Source organism: Teleopsis dalmanni, chromosome 2 (genome assembly GCF_002237135.1).
Source record: "Teleopsis dalmanni isolate 2A chromosome 2, ASM223713v2, whole genome shotgun sequence".
Classification (NCBI taxonomy): domain Eukaryota; kingdom Metazoa; phylum Arthropoda; class Insecta; order Diptera; family Diopsidae; genus Teleopsis; species Teleopsis dalmanni.
Window position 1 is genome coordinate 185,504,255 of NC_051847.1, and position 25,508 is coordinate 185,529,762.

At 31.9% G+C, this 25,508-nt stretch overlaps 2 protein-coding genes across 7 annotated transcripts in view; both read right to left on the reverse strand.

Annotated features, from left to right (window-relative positions):
• Positions 1 to 1,595: 1,595 nt before the first annotated feature.
• Positions 1,596 to 5,489, reverse strand: LOC119684639 (glycine dehydrogenase (decarboxylating), mitochondrial). The gene is made up of 6 exons (XM_038098719.1): positions 5,194 to 5,489; positions 5,061 to 5,139; positions 4,247 to 4,547; positions 3,966 to 4,191; positions 1,822 to 3,882; positions 1,596 to 1,758 (listed from the first exon to the last, which is right to left on the reverse strand). Exons 1-6 carry the CDS (start codon positions 5,401 to 5,403, stop codon positions 1,648 to 1,650), a joined length of 2,988 nt encoding a protein of 995 aa, XP_037954647.1. The 5' UTR covers positions 5,404 to 5,489; the 3' UTR covers positions 1,596 to 1,647.
• Positions 5,490 to 12,960: 7,471 nt separating this feature from the next.
• LOC119684574 overlaps positions 12,961 to 25,508 on the reverse strand; it is a 37,515-nt gene continuing 24,967 nt past the window's right edge. For 2 of the 6 annotated variants that reach the window (XM_038098637.1, XM_038098640.1), the window contains 5 exons: positions 23,990 to 24,094; positions 23,467 to 23,858; positions 22,265 to 22,465; positions 14,992 to 22,207; positions 12,961 to 14,931 (listed from right to left, as the gene is read on the reverse strand). In XM_038098637.1, the coding sequence (XP_037954565.1) occupies positions 13,138 to 14,931; positions 14,992 to 22,207; positions 22,265 to 22,465; positions 23,467 to 23,858; positions 23,990 to 24,094 (9,708 nt within the window). In that variant the 3' untranslated portion in view covers positions 12,961 to 13,137. The remainder of the gene's footprint in view (positions 14,932 to 14,991; positions 22,208 to 22,264; positions 22,466 to 23,466; positions 23,859 to 23,989; positions 24,095 to 25,508) is intronic. The other 4 variants (XM_038098639.1, XM_038098638.1, XM_038098641.1 and 1 more) reach the window with 4 other exon arrangements.

Here is a 25,508-nt window from a genome sequence, read left to right on the forward strand (position 1 = left end):
GTTTGTATTTCATACTTTTCGAAAAATCCTCTTTATTATTTATATATTTAAATTTTGTGTTCACGAAAACCTTATTGTGTATATGCCAATATTTATATATCTGTATATAAACATGTGTAGATCATTCAGTTTGGGAAGTAATGTATATGAAAAGTCTTAAATAGCCTTTATATGTCCTTTATATTATGTACCTTGTTTTTACAAACTGAACATAGATCCAACATCTGTTTTGAGGATGATATACTTGAAAATGTGATGGCATTTTCGATTGGTAAATCTGAATTTAATTTAGTTTTACTCTCGAATTGTCAAATTTTGTTACCCAATCATATGTTTTTAAAGTAATCTAACATTTTTGTAGTTGTGTTACGGGGCATTTATATAAATACATATAATAGGTCTGTTCCAGAAGCTACTCGTAGTAATTTTGAGTAGCAATATGTAATTGTTGAAATTTGAAAATGCTAGACAGACTTTACTCGTGCATTTTATTTTAGTAAAATTTATGTGATGTGTGAATTAGCTGTTTTGATTTCAATTTAAATTTTTGTATTATTTATTTGTCCCGCACTGATGTTCTCACCAGATTTTACACAAAGCAGTTCCATGATAATCTGTGTAGAGAATGAAATTTTTGTGTTACGCTCTCATTTTGTACTTTACTGGTGTTTTATTTGAATTTTACTACGAGTAGGTCGTGGAACAGACTTAATATATCGAATCAAATCACAATTTATTTGTGGTCATACAAAACAGCTGTTAATTTCAAGTAATTTTGCTACTCCGGCAAAATATCTAATGTTATAAATTAATCTCATATAAAACAGTTGTTAATTTCAGGATAACCTTGTTACCCTGACAAAACATCTAGTGTTTAGATCTAGATTTTTCAATTGGAAATGTAAATTGTTCTAAAAGTGAATCCCATATTAAATTCATATTATATTTTTATTATATTAGTTATTATATTTTATGTTTGATTCCTGCAGTCCATCAAATTAGTGTACTCAAAACATTAGCTGCTATCTACAAGGCGATAATGGGTTACCAATGATATCTCTGCGATGGTTTAACACAGTTTTAAACGTTTAAGATTTGGAGTATGCTCGCACAATATGTAAGTTATTTTAATTAGTTACTTGTTGGTGTAACCCGCTGGGACCTGCTTGTAAAGTCTTTTTGGAAAGATTTGGACGGCACTTGATTTTCGCTGGCGAAGAGTGGCTCCGGGACGCAGACTCGGCCGTTCTTGGAATTATTTAGTTACTAAATGTAGATGGTTTAAAATCTATTTATTAAAAGTTAGTAAAGTAATATGGATCGGTATAAGTGAATCAAGTAATAATAAGAGCTGTAAATTCTTTTACGCCTGGTGATAATGATCCGCATATTTGTGAAGTAAGTATATTTAAACTAAAATACCTGAAAACAAACATTTCATGGAGTACCTAAGTGGTGAGTTTTTCTACAACTAAAAGCAAAATGAAAAAACATGGATGAGGTATAGTGCTATCCGTCAATGGAAACAGCTGATTCTAAAGTTTTTATTTTTAATTTTTATTTCTTAATTCTAATTTTATAAATTACTTAAAAATTGTAAACTCAATATATATGTTTACCACTGCTTTAGTATAATATATTAAAACTTTACAGATCAGGTAAAATTGGTGGACAAGTGCAGACTAAATGTTTGTCACCATAAGCATCGTCTATTCTGCCAACTGTAGGCCAAATTTTGGATTCGGGTTTAACAAAGAGCTATGAATAAATAAAACAAACATTATTTGTGATAAAAAAAGAAAAATAATTTAATCTACTTACCGCTGGAAAGGCTGCAACTTCCCGCGTGTATGGTCTATTCCATTTATCAGAGATAACTTGCGCTTGAGTATGTGGAGACATTTTCAATGGATTCACTTTATTATCCATACGTCCTGTTTCGATTTCGGCAATTTCAGCTCGAATTGATATCATGGCTTCACAGAAACGATCCAATTCATCCTTATCTTCACTTTCAGTGGGCTCAATCATAAGTGTACCAGCTACAGGCCATGACATTGTTGGCGCATGAAAACCGTAGTCCATTAAGCGTTTCGCTACATCAACAGCTTCAATATTGGCACTCTTCTTTAAATCACGTATATCCAATATGAATTCATGTGCTACAAGACCAGATTTTTCATCTTTGTAAAGTGTCTTGTAGTGATTTTCTAAACGTTTTGACATATAATTTGCATTTAAAATAGCAACTTGTGTGGCACGTTTAAGACCACGGCTACCCATCAATTTAATGTAAGACCAAGATATAGGAAGTATAGCTGAACTACCGAATGGTGCTGCAGAAACTACACCAAAACTATTGTCTTGATTATCTAATGGACTTATAACTGGATGGCCAGGTAAATAGGGTGCTAAATGTGCTTTAACACCTATGGGACCCATACCAGGACCACCACCACCATGTGGTATGCAGAAAGTTTTATGCAAATTCAAGTGAGAAACATCGCTGCCGTAATCGCCGGGTCTGCAAAGTCCAACTTGTGCATTCATGTTAGCACCATCTAAATACACTTGTCCTCCATGACGATGTATTAAATCACAAATATCTGCAACAGTTTCCTCAAAAACGCCCATGGTTGAGGGATATGTAATCATAAGGCAAGAAAGTTCTCTTTCATGTTCAGCGGCCTTATCACGTAAATGACTCATATCAATGCTACCGTCAGATAATATACGTATGGGTTCCACTTTCATACCAGCCATTTGTGCGGAAGCAGGATTTGTGCCATGTGCCGATATTGGAATGAGACATATATTGCGATGACCTTCATTACGGTGTTCATGATAGCTACGAATAGCGCGTAAACCAGCGTATTCACCTTGAGCTCCTGAATTAGGTTGGAAGGATATTCTATCGTAACCAGTAATTTCACATAAATCTTTCTCTAATTCTTTGAACATGTGATGATAGCCTTGTGCTTGTTCTACAGGTGCAAATGGATGTATATCAGTGAAGTGACGGAAAGAACAAGGCATCATTTCAGTAGTGGAGTTCAATTTCATAGTGCATGAACCTAATGGTATCATAGAGTGCACCAATGAAATGTCTTTATTTTCGAGTTTCTTCATGTAACGAACCATGCGTGACTCACTGTGATGTGAGCTGAAAATAGGATGGGTTAGGAATGGAGAAGTGCGTAGGAATTTTGATTTTTCAATTGAATTGCTTAATATGTCATGCCCAGATAATATGTCATCCAAGGATTTGCACTTGAAAACCCATAATAAATCATTAACATCATTTGGACCAACAGTCTCATCCAGAGCAATGCCAACTGTGCCATCAGTAAAGTAACGGAAATTTATATGCTTCTGTGCTGCACGCGATTTAATTTCATCAATGGTTAAATCCTCATTGGGTGTAATGTGTAAAGTATCGAAGAAATTTTTGTTCTTTACATGATGTCCAGCCTCACGTAAGCCAGTTTGTAGCGTTAGTGTAAAATGATGTATACGATTTGCTATGGCTTTAAGTCCTTCAGGGCCATGATATATAGCATACATTGCTGACATATTAGCTAGGAGTGCTTGTGCAGTACAAATATTACTGGTCGCCTTATCACGACGTATGTGTTGCTCACGTGTCTGTAAAGCTAAACGGTAAGCATCATGACCATCCATATCACGTGTAACGCCAATCATGCGACCTGGCATCAAGCGTACAAGACTTTGTTTGCAAGCAAAGAAGCCTGCATGAGGACCACCATAGCCTAGTGGCACACCTAAGCGTTGTGATGTGCCGATAGCAATATCAGCACCAAATTCAGCAGGTGGTCGAAGTAGAGTTAGTGCTAGTAAGTCCGTTGCAACAACTACTAAGGTCTGTTAGAAAAATTATAGAGATTATTGGTATCTTATGATAAACTAATAAAATTATTGAATATACAAGTTTTAGCTTAACTTACACCATTTTTACGTGCCAAGTCCGCAATATTTTCGAAATCCTTTACATCGCCGTATGTGTCGGGGTATTGTAGTAGTATACCGGAAAATTCACGACTTGCTAAGTTTGCATTTTCAATAGGACCTATTTCTATTTCCAACTCTAAAGCTTCTGCTCTGGTTTGCACTACAGATAGTGTTTGTGGATGTGCTTTGTTTGACAAGTAAATTTTCTTGCGCTTGTTATGTCTACATTAAATATGAGTCTTTTATATACAATATATTTTAGAATATAGAATGCTACCTAGTACATAGACACATTGCTTCTGCAGCTGCTGTACCTTCATCCAATAATGATGCATTAGCCACATCCAAACCTGTCAGTTCGGAGACTAATGTCTGATAGTTCAGTAATGATTCAAGACGGCCTTGAGCTATCTCAGGTTGATAGGGTGTATATTGTGTGGTCCAGCCAGGATTTTCAAAGATGTTACGCAGTATTGTATGAGGTACATGACAGTTATGGTAGCCCATGCCGATGTAAGAGCGCCAAATTTGATTCTTTTTTGCAATATCACGTATACGACGTATGAGTTCATGTTCATCTATAAATAATATATAATATGTATATCAAAATTGGTCTCAAGAAATCAATAGAATATTGAAGATTATTAAGTAAAATTGTTACTAAGTATATGTTTTTTAGAGCCTTTGTGTGGAACCACAAAATATAATTTTATTTTATATTATTCGCTTTATCGTTTTAAAAATTCAATGTCAAGTCATTAGACTTGAAATAATTTAATATATTTGGAACTACCGCATGATTTAAGAACGTCTCAATTGTTTTTTATTGTTGTTAATTCCGCAGCTACACTCCCTATACATTATTCATTGAACTAATTTTGAATACATATGCTGTCTGATAAGATACAATAACAGGCGTAGACTGAACTTGTAACCTTAATCGCGCCTTATCACTTTCGCTAGCGAAAAACACTAGGGGGTCCCATAATATTTTAATTATATTTCTATATCATTTTTTTTGTTTAAATAAAAATTCTTAAAAGTTTTAAAAAATTTTTAATATATTATATAGCAATTATTTAAATACTTACTTAAAGGTTTGTCTAAATTTAGATCACGATTTAACTGTATGCGTTTTGGTACCGCTCTTCCGGTCAATTCTGCTAGGGACTAAAAATTCATAGATGATGACAATTGCTGATATAAATTAAATAATTAAATTACCTTATAACCAAGTGTGTCTAACATAGCCACCACATCAGTTTTACGTGGACCAATGTGTCTACTAGGAAAATCTGACTTGCTAGGAAATAAAACCTCACCCACGGGAGTTGTGGCTAAGAAACGTGTTTGCATGAGAAGAACAGATTTATGCAGTGACTTAAGACCTTGCCCTATAAAAATCTTTGTCGATTTTGTAGTAAAATGCTGCATTTTGTGATTTTAATAATTATTTATTTAATATATTTTAATTTTTTATTTTAAATTTAATTTCACTCAACTGAGGCACAACTTGAGCTCGCGATCTATAGTTACTGACTGAAGATCGACTTGCCAAATCCGCTTGTTGGAAGATCATCGTTATCATTTTATTGAGTACAGCCTTTGATTGTGAGATAAGAACCTTTCCCGCCGATAAGGCAAGTAGTGGTCAAAGTATTTTTAATATTGGTAATTGACGACAAATTGATGTGAAGCATTGTGAGAGATAATCATAAATTCTGTGCTAATACTAAATAAATTGCTGATGGGACCTCTTATTGAGATAATATATTGAGAAGCTGCATATTAATGATGATACGAAATTATTAAAGATAAAGTGAAGAGAAGAATGGATATTAAAATATTATTTTTAGAATGTAATTATTTAATTTGAAAGATATGATAAAGTTAGTGTAGATTGTAGTTTATTGGTATAATTTTTATTTATTTAAATTATATTAGATATTAGCAATATTAGTTATCTGAGTATTAATAAGTTTGAATCAGTTTTATAAAAAATCATTAAACAACTCCTTCAAGTGAAGTTATATATTGTATCTTCTTTCGAATTTATCTAATACCTTCCTGACATAACTTCATTATCATATTGAGAAATAGTCTTATTGGTGAAATATGTCGACGATTTTTAATGATCTCGTTGTGCTATACTTATGTATCATAATTGCAGTTTCAAAAGATATCTTTATTTACAAAGCATCTAAACAAACTGTCGTTTGGCAATAAATCCCTATAAATATTAATCATCTAAGTTTAAAATTAAACTGACCTAACTGTCTTCAAAGATTAAGAGTCTAGATTAGACTTCTTGATTAGAACGAAAATTCTAATTAATTGGGGTATTGGTACACTGCGATGTATAATATCTAATAAGTTTAAATAGAAAGCAAAACTCATTTAAAAGATTTAAGAGCACTTTTTGACATTTTAAGAATGCTTATGAACAGGATTAAGCCCTTTTGCACGCGAATGCTTAAACAAAATCATATACCCTAAATTCTGTCGTTTTTCAAGGTACTGAAACAAATCAATCGCATCGCTTTATCGTGGAGTCAAGGCATCAAGGATACAAAGGCAACAAAAGACCTGATTGATTTGCCAAGCGAAGAGCCCAACCTTAAGTAATTACAATTGAGCCATTTTCTAGTAATGTTAGAAGACATGTTGAAAAAAAATTTATTTACTGAGAGGAATTTAAGAACCATCTAATGGATCAATACAGTGAACACTAAGGACAGGCTGAAGGATACATTACCAATTTAACACAACCTCGAATAGATTCTTTGCACTGTCTTTGCACTGTTAGACAAGATTCGCAGCTGTACGCTGTTTTAACTAAAGCAAAACCAATCCAGTATTACTGGATTATAGCCTGCTAACAGGCTACTGTGTATTCGAAAGGTATGCAGATAGACTCGATTTAACCTTTTAACAACTTTTGTGAAGATTGTGGCTTTTCGGTTGATGAGAAAAATGCATTTCAGTTAATATGTTGTTGGATATTATTGGTTAGGAGATTCAAAACCTTCCAAGCGCCTTTTAGATCAGTATAATTGACCTGATTGTGCTCTTATTTTTAAAAATGAGGGACATAGCTAAGTTCATGAATTTTCAGGTTGTTCCATTTTTGCATGAATGTGGGAATCACGTCTTATTAAAGAATCGTTGTTCATTCAGTAGATGCTTCCTATATTTTTCTCTAAGATGGTCTTTATATTGACTTATGTCAATAATGACATCACAACTGGCTATTATTTGTGCACAAGTGAGGTTTGATGCACTAGGTTGTTACACCAAACTAGTCAACTGCTGTAGCCTACACAGAGTCCCAATGAGTTTCTCACAAGACATTGCAGATTTACCTATCACTGACCAATATCTGCCATTCTGTGAAGTGGATATAAACATTTTCTTTTTGAATGTTCAAAACAATAGCAGAAAAGCACCATTTTCTTGGGAACGGACTTGTAGCATAACATAACATTTGGAACGATTAAAACAACATAAGATTATTTATATTTTTTTTATTTCTTTAATTTAACACAAGAAAAAAAATAAAACACAATATTATATAACTAATTAACAAATTATACAAAATGAGATTGATATTTTATATAATACATTATAACAATTTTTAACAATATAGTACATTTTTAACTTTGCTTTAGCAATATATATATATATAAGTACTGTCACTTTTTTTTTAATATTTGTATTAATATAACAATATTTGATTTAACTAAATAATTGTGTTTAAATATATTTCATTTAAATACTATATGTGATCGCATTCGTTTATTATAAATATTTTTTTTGAAAATTCTTTTAAAAATCTCTGAAGCCGTTTTTCATTTTTGCAATATTTTTTTTGCTTATGTATTATTTATCTTCAACAACTGTAATAAATAAATAAATATATAAAAAATTGTTTCATTCAACATTTTTTTATTTATAAAATTTAATTTTAAAATGCATTATACGTATAAATTAATTTCATATATAATTAAAAATGAATATTTTATGCATATACTATATATATAATATTTTGGGTTTATATTAAATATTTTTTTCAGTCAACAACAATTCAAAAATTGGTTTCAAATTATATTTATATATATAATAATAATTTATTATAAATTATTTTTAATTATGAAATAATTTATATATCTTGTTTTGAAACGATTTTATTTTTAATAAAAATTCGCTTTTCTTTTAATAGATAATTTTTTTTTATTTAATTTCACTAAAATTTACTAATTATTCCTAAAGTCGTGCTTAAGAGTCTGCCTATTTATATAGATTGTCAATAGTTCGTAAGATAAATGAAAAGTTAAAAAAGATGTTTAAAAAAGAATGTATATATGTTAATACGAATTTATATATATTAGATTACATTATTCATGTGTCTGAACCGTTAGTTCTCCACTGGAGCTTCAACACCAAAATGGTTTCATTATTCATGGAGGTTTGGACACATGAATAATGTAATCTATAATATATATATAAAATTGCAAACCCTTTCTTCATCAGACATTAGTATTATCGACCCTGTATCTACCCTTAGAGTAAATATTGAAAATTTCTCACCTCCCTAAAATCAACACATATTTTTATCGAGTATTTGTCTTTTTAACCCTGTATTTACTTTTAGTAAATAATGACAATTTCTTCCCTCCCAAAAAAATTTTTTCGTTTCATGGATTAGGGATATTAGGATATTGAAAATATGCCCTCCAAACGATTTTTTTTTGGGTCTTGAATCATAACCTGCTAATATTTCGAACGACTCGAAAACACTGTACATATCAATATATGATTTAATTTAAAATCGGTTTAATTATATAATTATATTTTATTGTTTAATTGACTATTCAGCTTTAAACTGAACTTAAATTATTGCGACAGTCATTATTGCAGCATCCATTGACTATATTACAAAAAAAGTGTACTCATTACACTTAAATATAATTATATATATACTGATTATAACGTAAGCTGCTGACCGTCAGTGGTGTAGGGAGTAGGAGAAAGGATGCTTCAATTGTAAAAGAGCATTAAAAGGTCATCAACATGAGTATATATTATATATAATATTAATATGTATAAAAATTTCGATCGACCGCGAATTCAACCCATTAAGAGGATTATGCATATACGAGTAAGAAAGAAAGAGGGAAAGTTAAGGAGAGTAAGAGAGAGGGAAAAAGAGAGGAATAAAAAACAAAAAAAAATTATTATAACCGTATATAAGTCAAACATGAAATTATTTAGTTAGATTCTTGGAATAATTAATTTGTGGTCTTTCTTCTGTAACGAAAACGGCACTGAGACCAGACATAGTCTTTAAATGTTATATATATACAAGAACGCATATAATACACTATATATAATATAATTTTATATTTTTTTTTAAATTTAAAGTTTCACATATTTGTATTAAATTTATTTTTAAATTTAAGATTTCTTTTTTATTTTAATTTTATATATAATGTAAAAATAAAATAATATAATATATTCTTGACAAAATATATAAAAACGGCTATCTCTCATTTTTCTGTATATAATTTTATTTAGGGTCATATTTTAACATTTAATTTAATATTTTACTAAATTATATATATAAATTGGAAAAATATTTTTGTTTTTATAAGTTTAAGGAGTGCAATAATTTAAGGAATGTAATATAAAAATTAATAGTTAATACGTATAAGGTTCAGAGAAAAGAGTAGAGTAATCGGTGCCAAAAGTTTTAAAAATTGTTTTTATATGTATATATTAAATTTGTAATTAAAATTTAATTACAATAACATATTAAATATATGAGGTAAGCCAGTATGAGGTGCATTTGTTTCTATACCAATATATAATGGTGAATTTCTCTAAGTTATATATTTATTACATATATAAATTAATTAATATATATATAATTAATACATATATTAATTTATATATTTTAAATACGTATATTTGACAAAGTAAGAAAATATTTAAATATTAAGTACATCGTGTTATTTTTAAATTTGAAAAATATATTTTTAAACTATTTCATGGAATTATAAAAGAAACAGCCGGCTAATATATATTATTCGAAAGCTATATAGTATTTAACATGTAAACATTTCATATGCATTATATATAATATAACTATAGGTAAGAAAATAGTCAATTTTTTAATACTCTAGTTTCATTATTATATATACCAACAATATTGCTTTTAGTTATAATTTTATTTTTAACTTTTTTATTTATGAAAATAGTGTTCTTTACGATTGGAAACAAATGCTTATAACTTTTTTTTTCAACAACCTTTCTTTATACTTAATTGATGATTTTATTTATAATAATAATATGTATACTATTAGAAGAAGAATTGCAGATATATATTTTAAAAAATTCTTTGAACTGATTACTATTTTATAGTAGTGTTTATTTTTTAGTAAATTTTTCTATAGGTAATTTTAAAATATTTAAATAAAATAGGTATTTAGTATTAACATGCTGAGTACTTTGAATGAAATAAATTTCAAATAAAATATTAATAAAATTAGTTTTATACGAGTATAAAATTTAACAGAATCAAAACTTTAAAGCACTTTTTACAGAAAATCAGGTAATTTATTTTAAATATATTAAAAAAAAATTAAAATGGAGTATTTTATTAACCGAATACGTGGCGGTATAACCATGTCGACATACAGGTATAGCAAGAAATGACTATAACCACACAGCGAAGCGTGACAGGTTTGGAGGTCACATGCTAGCAAATAATATTGTTAAGGCAGCAGTCTTTTCTATAGGGTCCAAACTATGAGAGTTAAAGATTGATTCCCTATAATTTCCGAGAACTATTATTATCTTGAGGAAAGTTGAGTCAGTGCACCTGAGCACTTTTACTCTATATTAACTGCGAGGTTTCTTCAAAACCCCTCTTTGTGCCTTGAATGGATTATTATTTATCTCATCATCAGACTAATTAATAATTGATCTCAGATCTGCATACCTCCCCGAGGAGCCTGTAACTATTCTGAGATTTGATAACGCGGTGTTAGTAAGTCTGTCAGATTTCGCAAATAATTTCAAGGCTCTATCTTTTATGTATTTTTTGATGGGATCAATCTTGAGGTCCCTAAGGATGTCATTCGTCCTAATATACCAAGGAACTTTGAAAAGTCTTCTTAGAGCCTGACTTTGTGCAATTTCTAATTGGTGAATAGTAGTGTTTGAAGCTTTGCTAAACGCTACACAACCATATAGAAGTGACGGACAAATTATTTGGTTATATATCAGTTTCCTGTTCTTAGCATTGAGGTTTTCTTTTCTAAATAGCGGTTGGAGGTAATGAAGAATTTTTGTACAGCTAATTCTTTTCAGTTGAACATGTTTAAGCCATGCGAATCGTTTGTCCAACGTGATGCCGATATATTTAAAGCTATCCTCCCAGTTTATCACCATATCACCCACTCTCACTCTCGACGGATTCTGTCTCCACTTACGCGTTATAAACAAAGCCTTAGTTTTTTCATTATTGATTTTTATTTTCCATTTCTGAAAATACTCCAAAATGAGGTTTATATGCTTTTGAAGTGTGTTCGTTATGTTGAGAGCACATTTATCAGAGTATAGCATACACGTATCGTCAGCATATAACGCCAGAGTCGAGGGACCTAACATTGGAATATCAGAAGTATAAATGTTGTAGAGAGTGGGGGAAAGTGGCGATCCCTGAGGAACCCCTGCTTCTATAGATCGGACTGACGAGAGAGCGCTGTTGATTTTCGTGCGAAAGGACCTCCCACGTAGGAAGCTGCCAATGATCTTAGTTAGTCTGCCTGGAACACCTAGATGAGACATTTTAACTATCAGACCATCATGCCAGACCTTGTCAAAAGCTTTAGAAATATCAAAAATGATCATTCCAGTTGACTCTCTTCTACTAAGGGCTGTTTGGATCATTTGGGTCGTTCTAGCCAGTTGAAGCTCCGTGGACAGGTCATTCCTAAAGCCAAATTGTTCGTCAGGGAGTATATTGCGTGAAGCCACTACATCATTTAATCTGCTAAGAATTACCCTTTCGACAAGCTTTCATATGTATAATTGCAGAAACAGCTGGTATTAACATACTGGATAGCAGATCGTGCTCTAATATAACTCACTATACTTTGGTAAGTATAGTGAGTGCATGATAAACTGAGCCATCATCTTAATTAAATTCTGTCTGTCTAAGGTATCATGGAAAAAACAAATTTTAAATAAAATGGTATTGGAAAAGAAACAACCCAAGAAAGAAGAAATATCAAAACAATTAACAATAAGAGAAGGAGGATCTTTAAGGAATGAATAACAATATACTTTAGAATAGGACTAGGTGACTACTGAAGAAAATGTTTTATCATAGTTATTATTAACCTTAATTTACTTAATTTTTTAAGGAATATAATAGAAAAGATTTATATTAGTTGAATGAATATCAATTCGTTTTGGATCCGTGATAGCTAAGAATCATAAGAATGCACTTATTATTTATTATATACATTACATATAAATAAAGCTTGAAATTTAAAGAATTATGTTATACGAGATTATATATTGTAACAAACATGGGTTAATAGTTTAAGAACAATTAAAGGATTAGTACAAGAAGTAAAGGTTTATTGTTTAAAATTAAATAATGTTAGTTGGGTCATTCCAGTTAGGAGTTCTATCGCTAGTTTATAAGTTCTTCCAACCAAATCTGTCACTATTAAATAAACCAAAAAACAAAGGTCAATTGGTTTTGAAATCTGTGTTAATTATTCCTTTATCAGGATTTTACACATAATAAAACCAGTTTCTTTTCGTTTGTTTATAGACCAGTACATGGATAAGGTAATAAAAAACACACTCCATTTCATACTAAAAAAAATATATAATTATAACAAAATTAATAATATATTAGTTCTATAAAATTAAAAATAAAATCTTTAGTATATATACATAAATGTAAGGCTACGTTTGACTTATATGTTATATGTGTATATGATTGTATATTATAAAGTAGCATCTAAGTATAAATATCTCTGCCAATAAATATATATGTGTACGAGTATATAGAACATTGGTGCAAGAAACGACAGTAAATGTTAACTTACTAAGCGGTGTAAAGAAAATATGTTCTATAGCTGAAGAGCATTAAGTTTTAGGCAGCTCATTTGTAGAACCAAAATTAAGTGCCGTAGTAGAAGTGTAATTATTGTTCATTGCACTAGGGTAAAGACCCGAAAATGTTCCGATATTACTATCTGTCGCTTGACGCACAGTTAAAGGCATAAGCGAATTATATGCACCAGTTGAATATAATGTTGAGTTGGTATTAGTACCGGCACCAATGTTGGAGATGATCGGATTCGGGTTTGTAGCACTACTAATATTTGTAGGATTATTTAGTCCAATACCAAGACTACCAATATTTGATATTGTTGTTGTATTATATAAACTTGTGAAGTTATATGTTGTAAAATTAATAGCTGAAGAAGTAATCGTTGTTGTAGTTGTTGTTGTGATAGTAGTGGTTGTTGTACCAAGATATGTTGCTGCAGCTGTTGTTATCGCTGTATTCGTAGTAGAATTAGATTTTAATTGCATGAGTATGTTATCACAACTACGTACGGTAATATGTGAAGTATTAAGAGTAGCAACATCGGTACCGAGAGGTAACCTTGTATTAAAAGCGTTAAGGTATGTGCTAGAATTACCTGTGGGCGTGGTAGCCGAATATTTGGCTTGTGTTGTAGCATTTGCAAGATTGGAAGTAAAATTTGGTAAGGTGCTAATTGTAGTTGTTGTAGTAGTAGTAGTAGTATTGGTATAACTTTTAATATAAATACTGCTGTTTTCAGTGTATCCACTGCCAGAATAAGTACTTCCAGTTGTACCAATATAACTACGTATTGGCATAGTTGTGAGCGGAGAACTAAGATTTGTAATTTTTGAATAAATTGTTGTTGTTGTTGCTGTTTGTGTGATATTATTTGTGTTGGCACTTGCGATAGGTAAATCCAGATAACTTTTATTTGTTATCGAAGGTGATATAACAGGTGATCTACTTGGTGGCCGTGAAAGTGTTTTTTCAATTTGCTTTTCAGCCAGTAGGCGATCGTAAAATGTTGACGTAACTGTCGTGTGTCGTATATCTAATTTTGTAGGTGCATAAATCGGTGTGTTGTTACGTTTGTGTGTATCATAGCCCAATAGGTTATGTGATGTTTGACGATATGGGGAAATTGGTTTATCCATTTCCAAACGATTAGATATATTTTTAGTGTTTAAGGTGGTAGTATTAAGTGTTGTTGGTTTGTGCGACGTCAATATCTCTCTCGATCCATATCGTGAGTTTGAACGTTCTCTATCGTCTAATTTGTAAGTATCTAGTTGTCTATCTACTTTATAAAACTTAGTTAAACTATCACTATTTAAATCTCTACTTTCATTATAATAATTTGGCAAATAATTTTCACGTCTTACCCTACTTTCATACTCTTCTCGCTCTTCGTCCCGCCTACGTCGTGGTGATACGTCACGCCGTAAATCTCTGTTCGATCGATAATGTGGAGGACTGATGGCACGCAATGGACTTGTTGAACGTATTGATTCTGCTGAACCCATAGAACGACTTAATAAATATTCTGAAGGCCTATAGCTATGATCTGAAACTCGTATCGATGGTGCATAATCTCCACGTTTACGACTTTCGCTGCGAGAAAGATCTTCAAGTGATTTCTTATGCTGATTAGAAAAATGAACCGAATCTGAAAATAGTGAATCTATATAACGCTGACATCTCTCCTTTCTATATGGCTTCTCTTCACAAAGTGAGTCAATAGATTTGATTGTATTTTTAATTGAGTTTAAACGATCATTGATGTTGTCATCTGTTCTTAATGGAACACCGGTATGAGTACCAGTCCGACGTAAGGGCGACGTTTGCTATAATATTATAAAATCAATTAATTTTTAAATTATTTTATAAATACACTAAAAACTTACCCGCATTAGTCGAGTACCTAAAGCATCAAGACCTTCAGATATTGCTGGATTAGATCCACTTAAACTGGTACTGCTGGCATCTGCAATAGTCTTCTTAAGAATACGTTGAAGAATTTTAGAATTTTCTTGTATTATTTGTATAACTCCATTATTTTTGCCCACCATTTGTTCTTCCGGTTGCCCAATTCTAGATTTTGTTCTAAGTTCTTCATCTTCACTGAAACGTATGACTTTAGGGCTCGTAGAGCGGTAGTGATGGGAATCACGTTTATGCTCTGATTCAGTATCACGTAATGCGGATTTTGGCGTTGTTGGCCGTTGTATTTCAATACGATGTGGACTTGCTTCACGAGATTTCGCTGCTTTGAACTCTTCAAATGATAATGAAGGAGATACTTCGTCTCTCAATTTTTGATTGAATTCCTTAAATTTATTTTGCATTTTAATATCGAAACTCTGTTGCTCTTCTAGAGCTTGTAAACGTGCTTCCAATTCATCTTCTGTTGGTAGTTCGCGATCAGTTGGTGACTTTGTAGATAATTTCGAAGTGAACTTAAAGGTTTTCTGTTTTTCATCTAAAACTCGCATTCTGTGTTCGAGCTCTCCAGTAGTTGGTATATGACTGTCATCTGGACTTGAATCTAGTAGCATTTCAATTGGATGTATTGGCTGCTTTCTGGTGCTAATTTTATTTTTTATTTTATCTAAATTTTCTTTGGATTTGGATGGTTTTAGCTCAAGTATGCGGTAACGATATTCTAAATCTTCCATATTTGCATGTTGTTTAGCCTCGTCTATTTCGCGTGCTGGTGATGTATAGGGACTTTTAGATCTAGCACGTGCTGGAGATGTGTGCGGAGTTTTAGTACGAATTGGTGATGTATGTGGAGTTTTTTCCTTAATTCTTATAGGAGATGTACAGGCAGACTTAGTTCGACACTGTTTTGGTGAACAACTTCGACTTCTTTGTTTTTCGGTTTGACATTCAGCTTGTTGGTGTTTCTTTTTTGTTGTGGTAGGAGTTGTGGTAGGGGTTTCATCCAAACCTTTGTTTTCACAAAGTTCTAAAAATTTTGATAAATCTTTTTCATGTGAGAGTGAATACTGTAACTTTATTTTTCTTTCAATCTCATTCAGACGTTGTTCAACATCAATTTTTTCTACATCTTCTAAGAACTTAATTTGTCGTTCTAATGAACGAAAACGCGCTTCTAATTCTTTTGTTGACGGCAAATAAACTGTTTTACGTTTAAGATGTTTTTTAACTGGATCTGCGCCCCAATCATATTCTTCTTCTTTTTGAATTGTTTCCTTTTCTGAACTAACTTCAGTTTTTATCTTTTGTGTCTCGTCGGTATTTGTAAACTGTTCTATTTCTTTAGTTAGATCTGATATTGCTTTCGATTCTTCAGTAGGGATATCGGTGTCTTGCTGCAGGCTTTCAGCACGTACTAATTTTCCATCTACCGATTTGATTAAATTGCGATCTGATAATTGTTTTTCAAGTGCTTGAAATAAATTTTCAAGTTCCTCAGTATTCGCCCTTGTTAATCTTCGAACTTTTACAGCTTTTGGCTCGTTATCCAATAACAAAACTAGGGTTTTATTGTTGGGATCCACTGGTCCAACATCTGTCGCATTAATAATCATATTAGCTGATGAAGAATCAGTTGCTACTGCGTTTGCTTCATCGCCAGTTTTTATTTCAGTGTCTTCAACACGAGGTGTTAGCTTTTCTTCGACTTTCTTCTTCTCATTCAGACATAATTCGCCAGAATTATTTTCCTGCGTTTTTTTAATGTCAACTGATGATGAATGCGGTTCTTTGTTTGGTTGTTGACTACCATGTTTATGTTCGATCTTAACATCCTTGGAAGCTTGTAGTTTTCTTTCATCTTCTTTTTGTTTGACTTTATCTTCTCCAGTTGCTGGTTGTAGTTTACTTAAACTTGCATGATTACTTTCTTGCTTGTTTTGAATATCGGTTTCTTTGATTATCTTGGAAGACTGTTTAGCAGTTTCAGCTTCTTCTTTTTTTCTAAATTTTTCATCACAAACAAGTATGTCTTGATCTCTTTCTTTGTCTGTTCTTGATATTTTTCCATGTTCTACTGCTTGTGTGTTTTGTTTATTGCACACTTTTACTTTTCCCTCGTCTTTTAACGGAACTTCTTTTACCAATGTTTCTTTACGTATGGTGTCAGTTGTTTTCTTTTCATCAACGCTCGTTTGTTGTATACCTTTAGTACTTTTTTGAAGGACAATTTCTTTATTCTCTAAGGTTTTCTTCTCTTTCGTTAAGTGTTTGACTTCTCCCAACTGATCTGCATTGTCTTTGCTTTGATCAATATTCTTTTCTTCTAAGGGTGCCACTTCAATATTAGAACTTGAATCTTTTAAATCATTCTTAACCTCTTCATTATTTTGATCTTTTCTATGTTTTTCATGTTTTGTTTCATTTTCACTTTTACCATTTTGAGAAGTTTTCAAATTATTTTCACACCTTTCTTGCTGTTTGGCACAGTCTTCCGTACTGAATTGATCGACATTTTTAGAAAGTTTTAACTGTTGCTCTAAAATTTCAAGACGTTTCTCCAACTGTTCAGTTGTGGGCAACTTTTCGGTTTTTATTTTTTGTTCCTTATCATCCTTAACAAGCATTTTAATATTAATACTTATATTTATTGGTTTATTACTATCAGAATCTTCCACTTCACCAAAATGTGTATATCTAACCAATTCCTTACCGGTTGCATCGATGGTCTCTGTACTTAACTGTTTTGTTGATTCAATTTCTTGGCATATTTCAGCAGTTTGTCTGGACTGCATGGCTTCTAAGAGTTTTAAACTATTTTCACTTAATTGCTTTTCTAGTGCCTGTACTCGATACTCCAAACTATCATCAGAATTTATTTGGTTTGATGTATTTGGCTTTTCATCCTTACTCCTCCCGAAACGTTTCGATGCTACTTCGGAATCACTTGCACAGCGCTGCTTGTAGAATTTCTTACTTAATTGTTTCTCTAAGAACTGTAAGCGATTCTCAAGATCTGCTCTTGAAGGTAAATCGGAAAATCGACGAACCATTTTCCTGGTTTGCATGTGCCATTGTTCGTTGTTTTCCAATCTGTTAAAAGCGGTGATTGCATGTGTTTCCGTAGTCCCATCGATTCCCATATCAAGTTTTCTTTGCTTATGAGGTGGAGTTTTCTTGTTAGGATTTATTACACTTGGTTTCAAGTTTTCACCATTTGGTGGAGTTTTTATTTTATTCTGCAGTTCTTCAATTACAGCACGTCGATGTTGTTGAGTTGAACTATCATATGTATTGTGATTATTAATAGACGGCAAGGGAGGCGCTACTGGAATCTTAAAAACAGCTACTTTTTTGGAATCTTCTGGAGAATATTTTGAGATATCTTTCTGTTCAAGTTCAGGAGCTATGATTGTATTTCGCACTTTAGACTTGAGTTCTATACTCTCTTTACTTGCTTCTTTAGGGGATGAAGTAGTTTTTTTAATGGCAATATTTTCCTCTGTTTGAGATTGATTTTCTTCGATATTACATTGCTCAATATCATATTCATCTTTCTTATCACTTAACTCAGCGATCTCCTCGATTATTTCGTTTTCAATTCTTTGTAATGCTTCTTCTACTGTTTCCGATTTTGTTAGTTCTTTTTCCATAACATTTTTAAAACTCATACGCCGTTTTAGTATTTCATAGCGTTTCTCTAAATCTTCGGTTGATGGAGGTTCTGAAGCTCTACGCTTAGATTTACTATTTTCCTTTTCTGGTAAAGGTTTTTCAGTTTTATCTGCAGATTTAAGTTCATTGCTTTTTGCAGCAGATTTAGAAGTTTTTTCAGTTAAAGACTCATTTATTGTCTTACATTTTTGCTCAAATATTCGCATTGATTTTTTATTTACTGCTTCATTTTGAACTAAACTTCCCATTTGATCATTACTTTCTGAATCGAGATTAGATTCGGATTTTTCAGTTCCTTTAGTCTTAGTAATTCGTTTTTCATTTGAAGAACTTTGATGATTTTCTTTTGGTTTGGAATTACCGTCAATACTTGTTGTGCTTAATTGCTTTTCCAAGGCAGCAAAGCGTTTCTCTAGTTCTTCTGTAGAAGGTGGCGATTTTTTTCTAGGAGTCTCATGGTCGATTACCAACGTCTCTTTTTCAACAATTTTTATGGAAGCTTCCGTATCTTCTTTACTTATTGAGTCACTTCCAATAGATATTATTCGTTTTTGTCTTGAGTTTTCTGCTTTCTCAGCAGTTTTTATCTTCGCTTCAGACTGTTTTGTAGGTGAAGTTGTTTTAGTGTATTCTTCATTAGTTTCTAATTTTTCAGAACTTTTATAAGTTTTATCTCTATCATTTCTATTCTCAACAGTTGCATCATCAGGTGGTTCCTTTTTAGTAGGTGTCTGACTAGTTTTTTGTACACTGAATTGTCTTTCTAATGCATTAAATCGATTTTCTAATTCGGCAGTAGATGGCGGTGTTTTTTTTATTGGTATTTCTTCTTCATTTGTTTGTTTGGCATGCTTTTTAGTATTAGCATTCGTTGATGTCACATCGGTTGTTTCATTTTCTTTACTAATTTTTTGGTTTTCATTGGATTTCTTTTTATTCGTATCAAGTTCCTCGTTGTTCCCATCCCTACTCAGTTGAATATCATCTTTTTTATTAGCAGTACTAATGGAACTTAATTGTTGTGCTGAAGGTTGGGTTAGGGTTTGATTAGATTCAGCTATGGCATCAGGAGTTTTATTTGATAAACTGTGGATAGCGCCTTTTTCATCAGAATGGCTGTCACTTATTTGCTTTTTAATAGTGTTTTTTTCTTGATCTAGACCAGATTCTGATATAAATGTAGATTCATCGCTTGATAAATCGCAGGATAATCTTTTATGATTAGTTTGCTGTATATGCGTTTTATTATTTGGACGATCTTTCACTAATTTTTCTAAATCATTGCGATCAAGTTCAAGTGTTGAAACATGATCTGTTTTGTTTGAGTTTTCCGAAGTAATAACAATATTTTTGTCGTAAAAATCGTCTTTATTATCAGTAATATCTGCATTTATTTGATAGTCTAAATTATTAGAAGGACTTTGATCATGTTCTAAATTGGCAACTAGATCTTTGTTTGATGTATTTGGCGATTGAATACTAATACTATATTTATCAGTACCATTACGCATTCTCTCTATTGTTAGTTGCCGTTCTAAAGTATGGAATCGTTCTTCTAAATCTGCAGTCGTTGGTATTTGCTTTATTCTTTCTTCTTTATCACACTTTTCAATATTAACTAACTTCGTATTATCACAATTAAAACGATTTTGAAAATCTTGGAATTGTTCCTCATTATCTATTGTCGAACATTTTACGAGTGTTAGTCGTCGAGGATCCCTTCTTTTCTTATAAGCGTTATTGAGCGAATGTTTTCTGGTTAAAACTGTTGGCCTTAGTATAGATTGTTGTTCCACAATATTTTCTCTATATGTCTCCTTAAAATCATTACGATTTTCACCAGGAATATCATTTGATCTAAATTTAATATCAATTGTATTATCAAGTTTTTCTTCACATTTATTTATATTTTCATTCTTAAATGTCGTATGCAATTCGCTAGTAGCTTCAGCTATAAATGCTGCTGAAGACTTCTCTGAATAATCAATTAATAATTCCATGCGGCGATTATTAGCAGATTCAATTTCTTTGAGACTTGTATCACCAATTATTACCTTTGGCATATACGCGGTATCGGATATTTTTAAATCTATCTCACCAACGATATTATCATTATCGGTTGCTTCTTTTGTATCAGTATCTAGATGCTCCTCATTGATTGGTGGCTCTTCAGTATCCACATAAGCATTCCTTATGCTATCTTCTTCATTTAAGGAATAAAACAAATCTAGTTTATTAGGTCTTTCCACGCTGTTAACCCGTTCAAAATACTGATTTGTAACTCCATCATCACTAACATCAAACTTTTTGCACTCATCTCCATCACCACTACCAAGAGAATTAGTTGAATCAAGAAACAATAATTTAGGTGTTGGTAATGGACTTATAGTATTATTTCCAAGATATGTTTGAATATCAGGCAAAGGTGACAATTGGCTTGTACTAGTTATAGCAGGCACATTTAAGTTATTTGTTTCCACTTGTAGCGGTTCCAATGCTGTCGTGGCTAAATCACCAGCAATTGGTGAGTATTTTGTATCAGACCAATTTAGATCTTTAACGCGTTTAAAAAGAAACCGATCTTTTTCTATATCTGATACATCTTCTCTTAACAAATCTTTATCTTCATCGTCACTATGTATGGGAGAATCAGCTGTCATTAGCATGAATGGTATATCTGTATTAGAAGGTGCCCATGATTTAGGTCGTTTACGTTCTTGACTTTTATCACGTATAGGTTTTAAACTTGGTATTTTATCGATCACTTCTTTCTGCTTACGATTGCTTAATTTTAATTTAAATCTAGGACTATTTTCGTTGGACGTTCTTTCACCAGAATTTTGCTCATCATCACATAGACTAGTATCTGTACTTGAGCCTCTATCTTCATTTTCCCCATCACTATCTTCGCTATATGAAGAGGAATCACTTTTACCAAGTCGTGTACGAATTTTGCGAGTTTGTAACATATCCTTTTTTTCACCACGTAAAAGAGCAGCACGATCAGCTTTAATTTCTTTCCAAGTCAGACTTTCTCGACGTTGTTTGCTTATATCCATATCCTGCCAATGCAAAGTTTCACCACGTCTTAATTGTTTTTGTACTGGTTTTGTTTGCAATACTATCGGTAAAGATGGTTTTCGAGCGGGTGGTATTGCACCACGCGGTGGCCCACTACGTTTACCTTTATTTATTATAGCTGAACGACCCATAAGTAATTGATTAACAGGTACTGTTTGATTTGGATTGCTTAATGCTGAGGTGGGTGCACTTTGGCGTGCACTAGTACATGCAGTAGTTAGGATAATATGAGCTTGTTTCTGTCGCTCTCGTAAACGATCATATTGTTTTTTTAATAAAGATATGTCTAATGCAATACGTTCCTTATTTTCTTGATGTTTTGTGTGACCATGTGAACCACGACGTCCCCAAGGTATACCCCAAACTGTAGCGACCGCTAAATGTGATTCCTCATCAGTTTGTGGCTCTTCACCATCGAAATATAGCCTATAGAACATATTTTATTGCTATTTACATATAATTAAATGAGTAAAATTAACTTACTGTAAACCTTGCTTATGTCCTAAAGGTGTTATATTGTAAAGATGTTTGTCACGTAGCTTTTGTATATCTGCAATAGGTCCAAGTTGTACTACCTTTTCAATTAAACCATTTGAATCGATAAGGTGCCCGTTCAGAAGTTCACTAGAGAAGGATCCCATTTTACAATAGAATTCATCCGCAGTTCGCGCACTTAGCACGCGTCTTAAAGAAAAATAGATAATTATTATATATTTATAGAATTATAATTTGAAATAGGAATGTGTATATATAGTATATAATATATAATAGTAATAGTAATATAATATAATATTGAAATGACATAGACGGTCTTAATCATTCCAAAAAATTCTTAAATTTTGATGCCAAAAGAGCAAACATCGTTCACAACCAAAACATGAAGAGTCTAAATTCACTCTCTGGAGCCCTAACAGGCCACGTCGCCTGCAACACAAACATTTACGGATTCTGCTGTGATGAGGAAGACTCTATGGAACATCTGATCACTAGCTGTGATGCACTAGGTCACAAAAGACACAAAATTTTACGTGTATACCAACTATAGGATGACGACCTTCAAAAACTCATTCCGAAGTAGGTGGTTCGATTATTCGAGATACTAAATGTCTAATACAAAGGAGTGTACAATAGATCAAGCTGGTCGCAGTGCATAAAGGCCTAAGCCTAACCCATAAACCATCACCTATACTATTACCATATTTTATATATATACAATATAAATAAATATATTTATATATATATAAATTCTGCTAACATTTTTTAACAGAATTTAAAATTTAGAATTTGCTTAATTGTTTCCTTGAAAAGTTGAAACAGAAGGTATGAAGTACATTGTAAATTTTAAGTTTTGCTAATGAAAACAAACATTAAAACTCAGTTACAAAATGTATGCACTTTGATTTATACATTTAGTGTCGTTTAGTATCTACAAATTTTGGTATTTGTATCTTTAAAGATTTGCTAAATATGCAAACATGAGACGACAGTAGCTGCATTCACTTATTGCTGTACATACATACAATGAACGTAGGTTCAAAAGTTTTATTTGCTGTGCATTTCCGGCAGCCTTGTACATGTTTAACAATATCATTCACCTGCCATTTGCCGTGACATAATTTCAGATAACAAATCTGGCACACAAAACTGTATAACATGAATTATAATGCAAACTACATTGTACTTACTCTTCTAGTAAACTCCACAACACCAAAGCAGTACGTAACAACACATCGCTACCCTCAATAAGCACAAGGTCCCAAACTCGCAGCACACAAGTCATTGGCAGGCAGGTGCAGAACAATGTTAGGAACCATTGCATCGTAAACACGTTCGTTAGTGGTGGCTCATAGGCATGCTCGATGGGGCCTTGCAGTTTTTGCAAATGCTTTGCTAGACGCGGTAATTTAGTTTGCATGAGTTCTCGAAAAACTCCCATATCTGCTTGAAGTCCACCCATTGAGCCACAGAAGTAACCTTGAGGCAATACGCCTTCGACAAGATAGATCATCACCTTCATTGATTCACTTTCTTGTTTATCCATAACTTGCAAAATTAATGCTCCAAGCATATTGAAACCCTGTACAAGGAGAAAATATTTCAATTACTTCTTCTGAGAATTAGAATTCGTGAAATGCTAACAATATTGGCATGAAATGAATGTTTAAGCCTTAAACTATAAGTAAATTAAATTCTTAACTCTTGACTTACTTGACAATAGCCAACTTCAGGATTGTAGCGTGCATAACCTAACAGTATGCGCTTAAGTTTGGCTTGATTAATGGAACATAAATTAGAGCCTGTGCGATGCAAGTCCTGTTTAAAACGTGAAAAAAAAGACGTAAAATTGTTAGAATAAATACTTTATTAAATTTGATTTTTTAAGTTAGTTTTAACGAAAGAAACTATCTTTCTTATTGGAAGCCATTGTTTAGGTATTTTGAACAGTAATGAATCAAAACAACAAAAATTTATTTATTATTTATTAATTGAATTTTTGGCTGGCTGGAGAGACCATCAGTGGTCTCTTTTTGGAAATATTTCTTGTATCTAATTAAACGTAAATAATTTTTTGAGACTGCAAGTACCAACGGGTGAACCACTGCCTAGCCAAATTTGAAGCTCAAAGTCACTGTTAATTATCCAACTAACCCAACGCATTGACTTGTAGAACACACAAGTCAAGTAAACAATATATATAAATAAATATTTTTAATAAAATAAATAAATTTTGTTCGTAAAAATATGCTTTTTATAATTAAAAACAAAAAATAAATAATCGACCTTATTATATTGTCAAAAGTAGGAAGATCCTTTATACAGGCGGTCAGTGAACCATCTTTAGCCTCAATAAAGAAAATAAAGCCCGCGTCTGCTCAATTGAAATAATTAATAAAATCTGAATACAATATATATGCTTATATGACATTTAGTAGCCATTTATTGTATTACTTTTTGTCATTCATAAGAGTTTGATGGCAGAAACTGTATATCTATTTTTGCAGTATATAGAATGGTTTGGTACCAATTAGGAATTGTCGTAAATAAATACTAAAACAAATTGTACATGATAATTGATATAGAACATATAGTTCGACATAGTTATGCATATAACTTAACCTAATGGTAAGTTATAACTGTGATACTGGATAATCAATTCAACATATTGGTCCATTGTGTTGCAGTAAAGGACTCGATGGGATTAAAACCAGTTTAAACAATAAGTAATGTTATAGACGCTCTTTAACGCTATATAATAAAAATGCACTTTTATTATATTCCTTATAAATACAATAAAGGTTATTGATGATAATATGAAAATCTTCCTAGTTAATTAGCTACTTGACCTAATAGCAAATCCGCTCTAAGACTTACATCTTTACAGGGCATCTTAATGAGATTCTATGGTTTTCTCTATTAAAATGCGCCATTTGTATTCAGTTACCTGTATAATGTTGAAGTGATAATGTTGTATAACATATAATAGTAAAGCCTTATATATAATTATGGACTGATCTTTGTGATTAAAACGATTTATTATCTAAATATCTAAAATACGTAAATTTTTATATATAACTCTTTGAGTAGTTAATAACATCGTTTGAGTAAGTATACATCGTCATCCTCTTCGTGATCGTCAAAGATGACGTTGAGGTTTTAATATTTAAAAGAAAGGTTTTCATTAAGCTACAACAATAATGCGAACCGTTTTTAGTAGGAAAAATTAAAA

Excerpts from the sequence above, each read along its gene's own strand:
- LOC119684639 (XM_038098719.1), bottom strand. The coding sequence starts at position 5,403 with ATGCAGCATTTTACTACAAAATCGACAAAGATTTTTATAGGGCAAGGT. Across the intron at positions 5,140-5,193 it reads TAGACACACTTGGTTATAAG|TCCCTAGCAGAATTGACCGG; the intron begins GTAATTTAATTA and ends ATGAATTTTTAG. Across the intron at positions 4,192-4,246 it reads GCAATGTGTCTATGTACTAG|ACATAACAAGCGCAAGAAAA; the intron begins GTAGCATTCTAT and ends TATTTAATGTAG.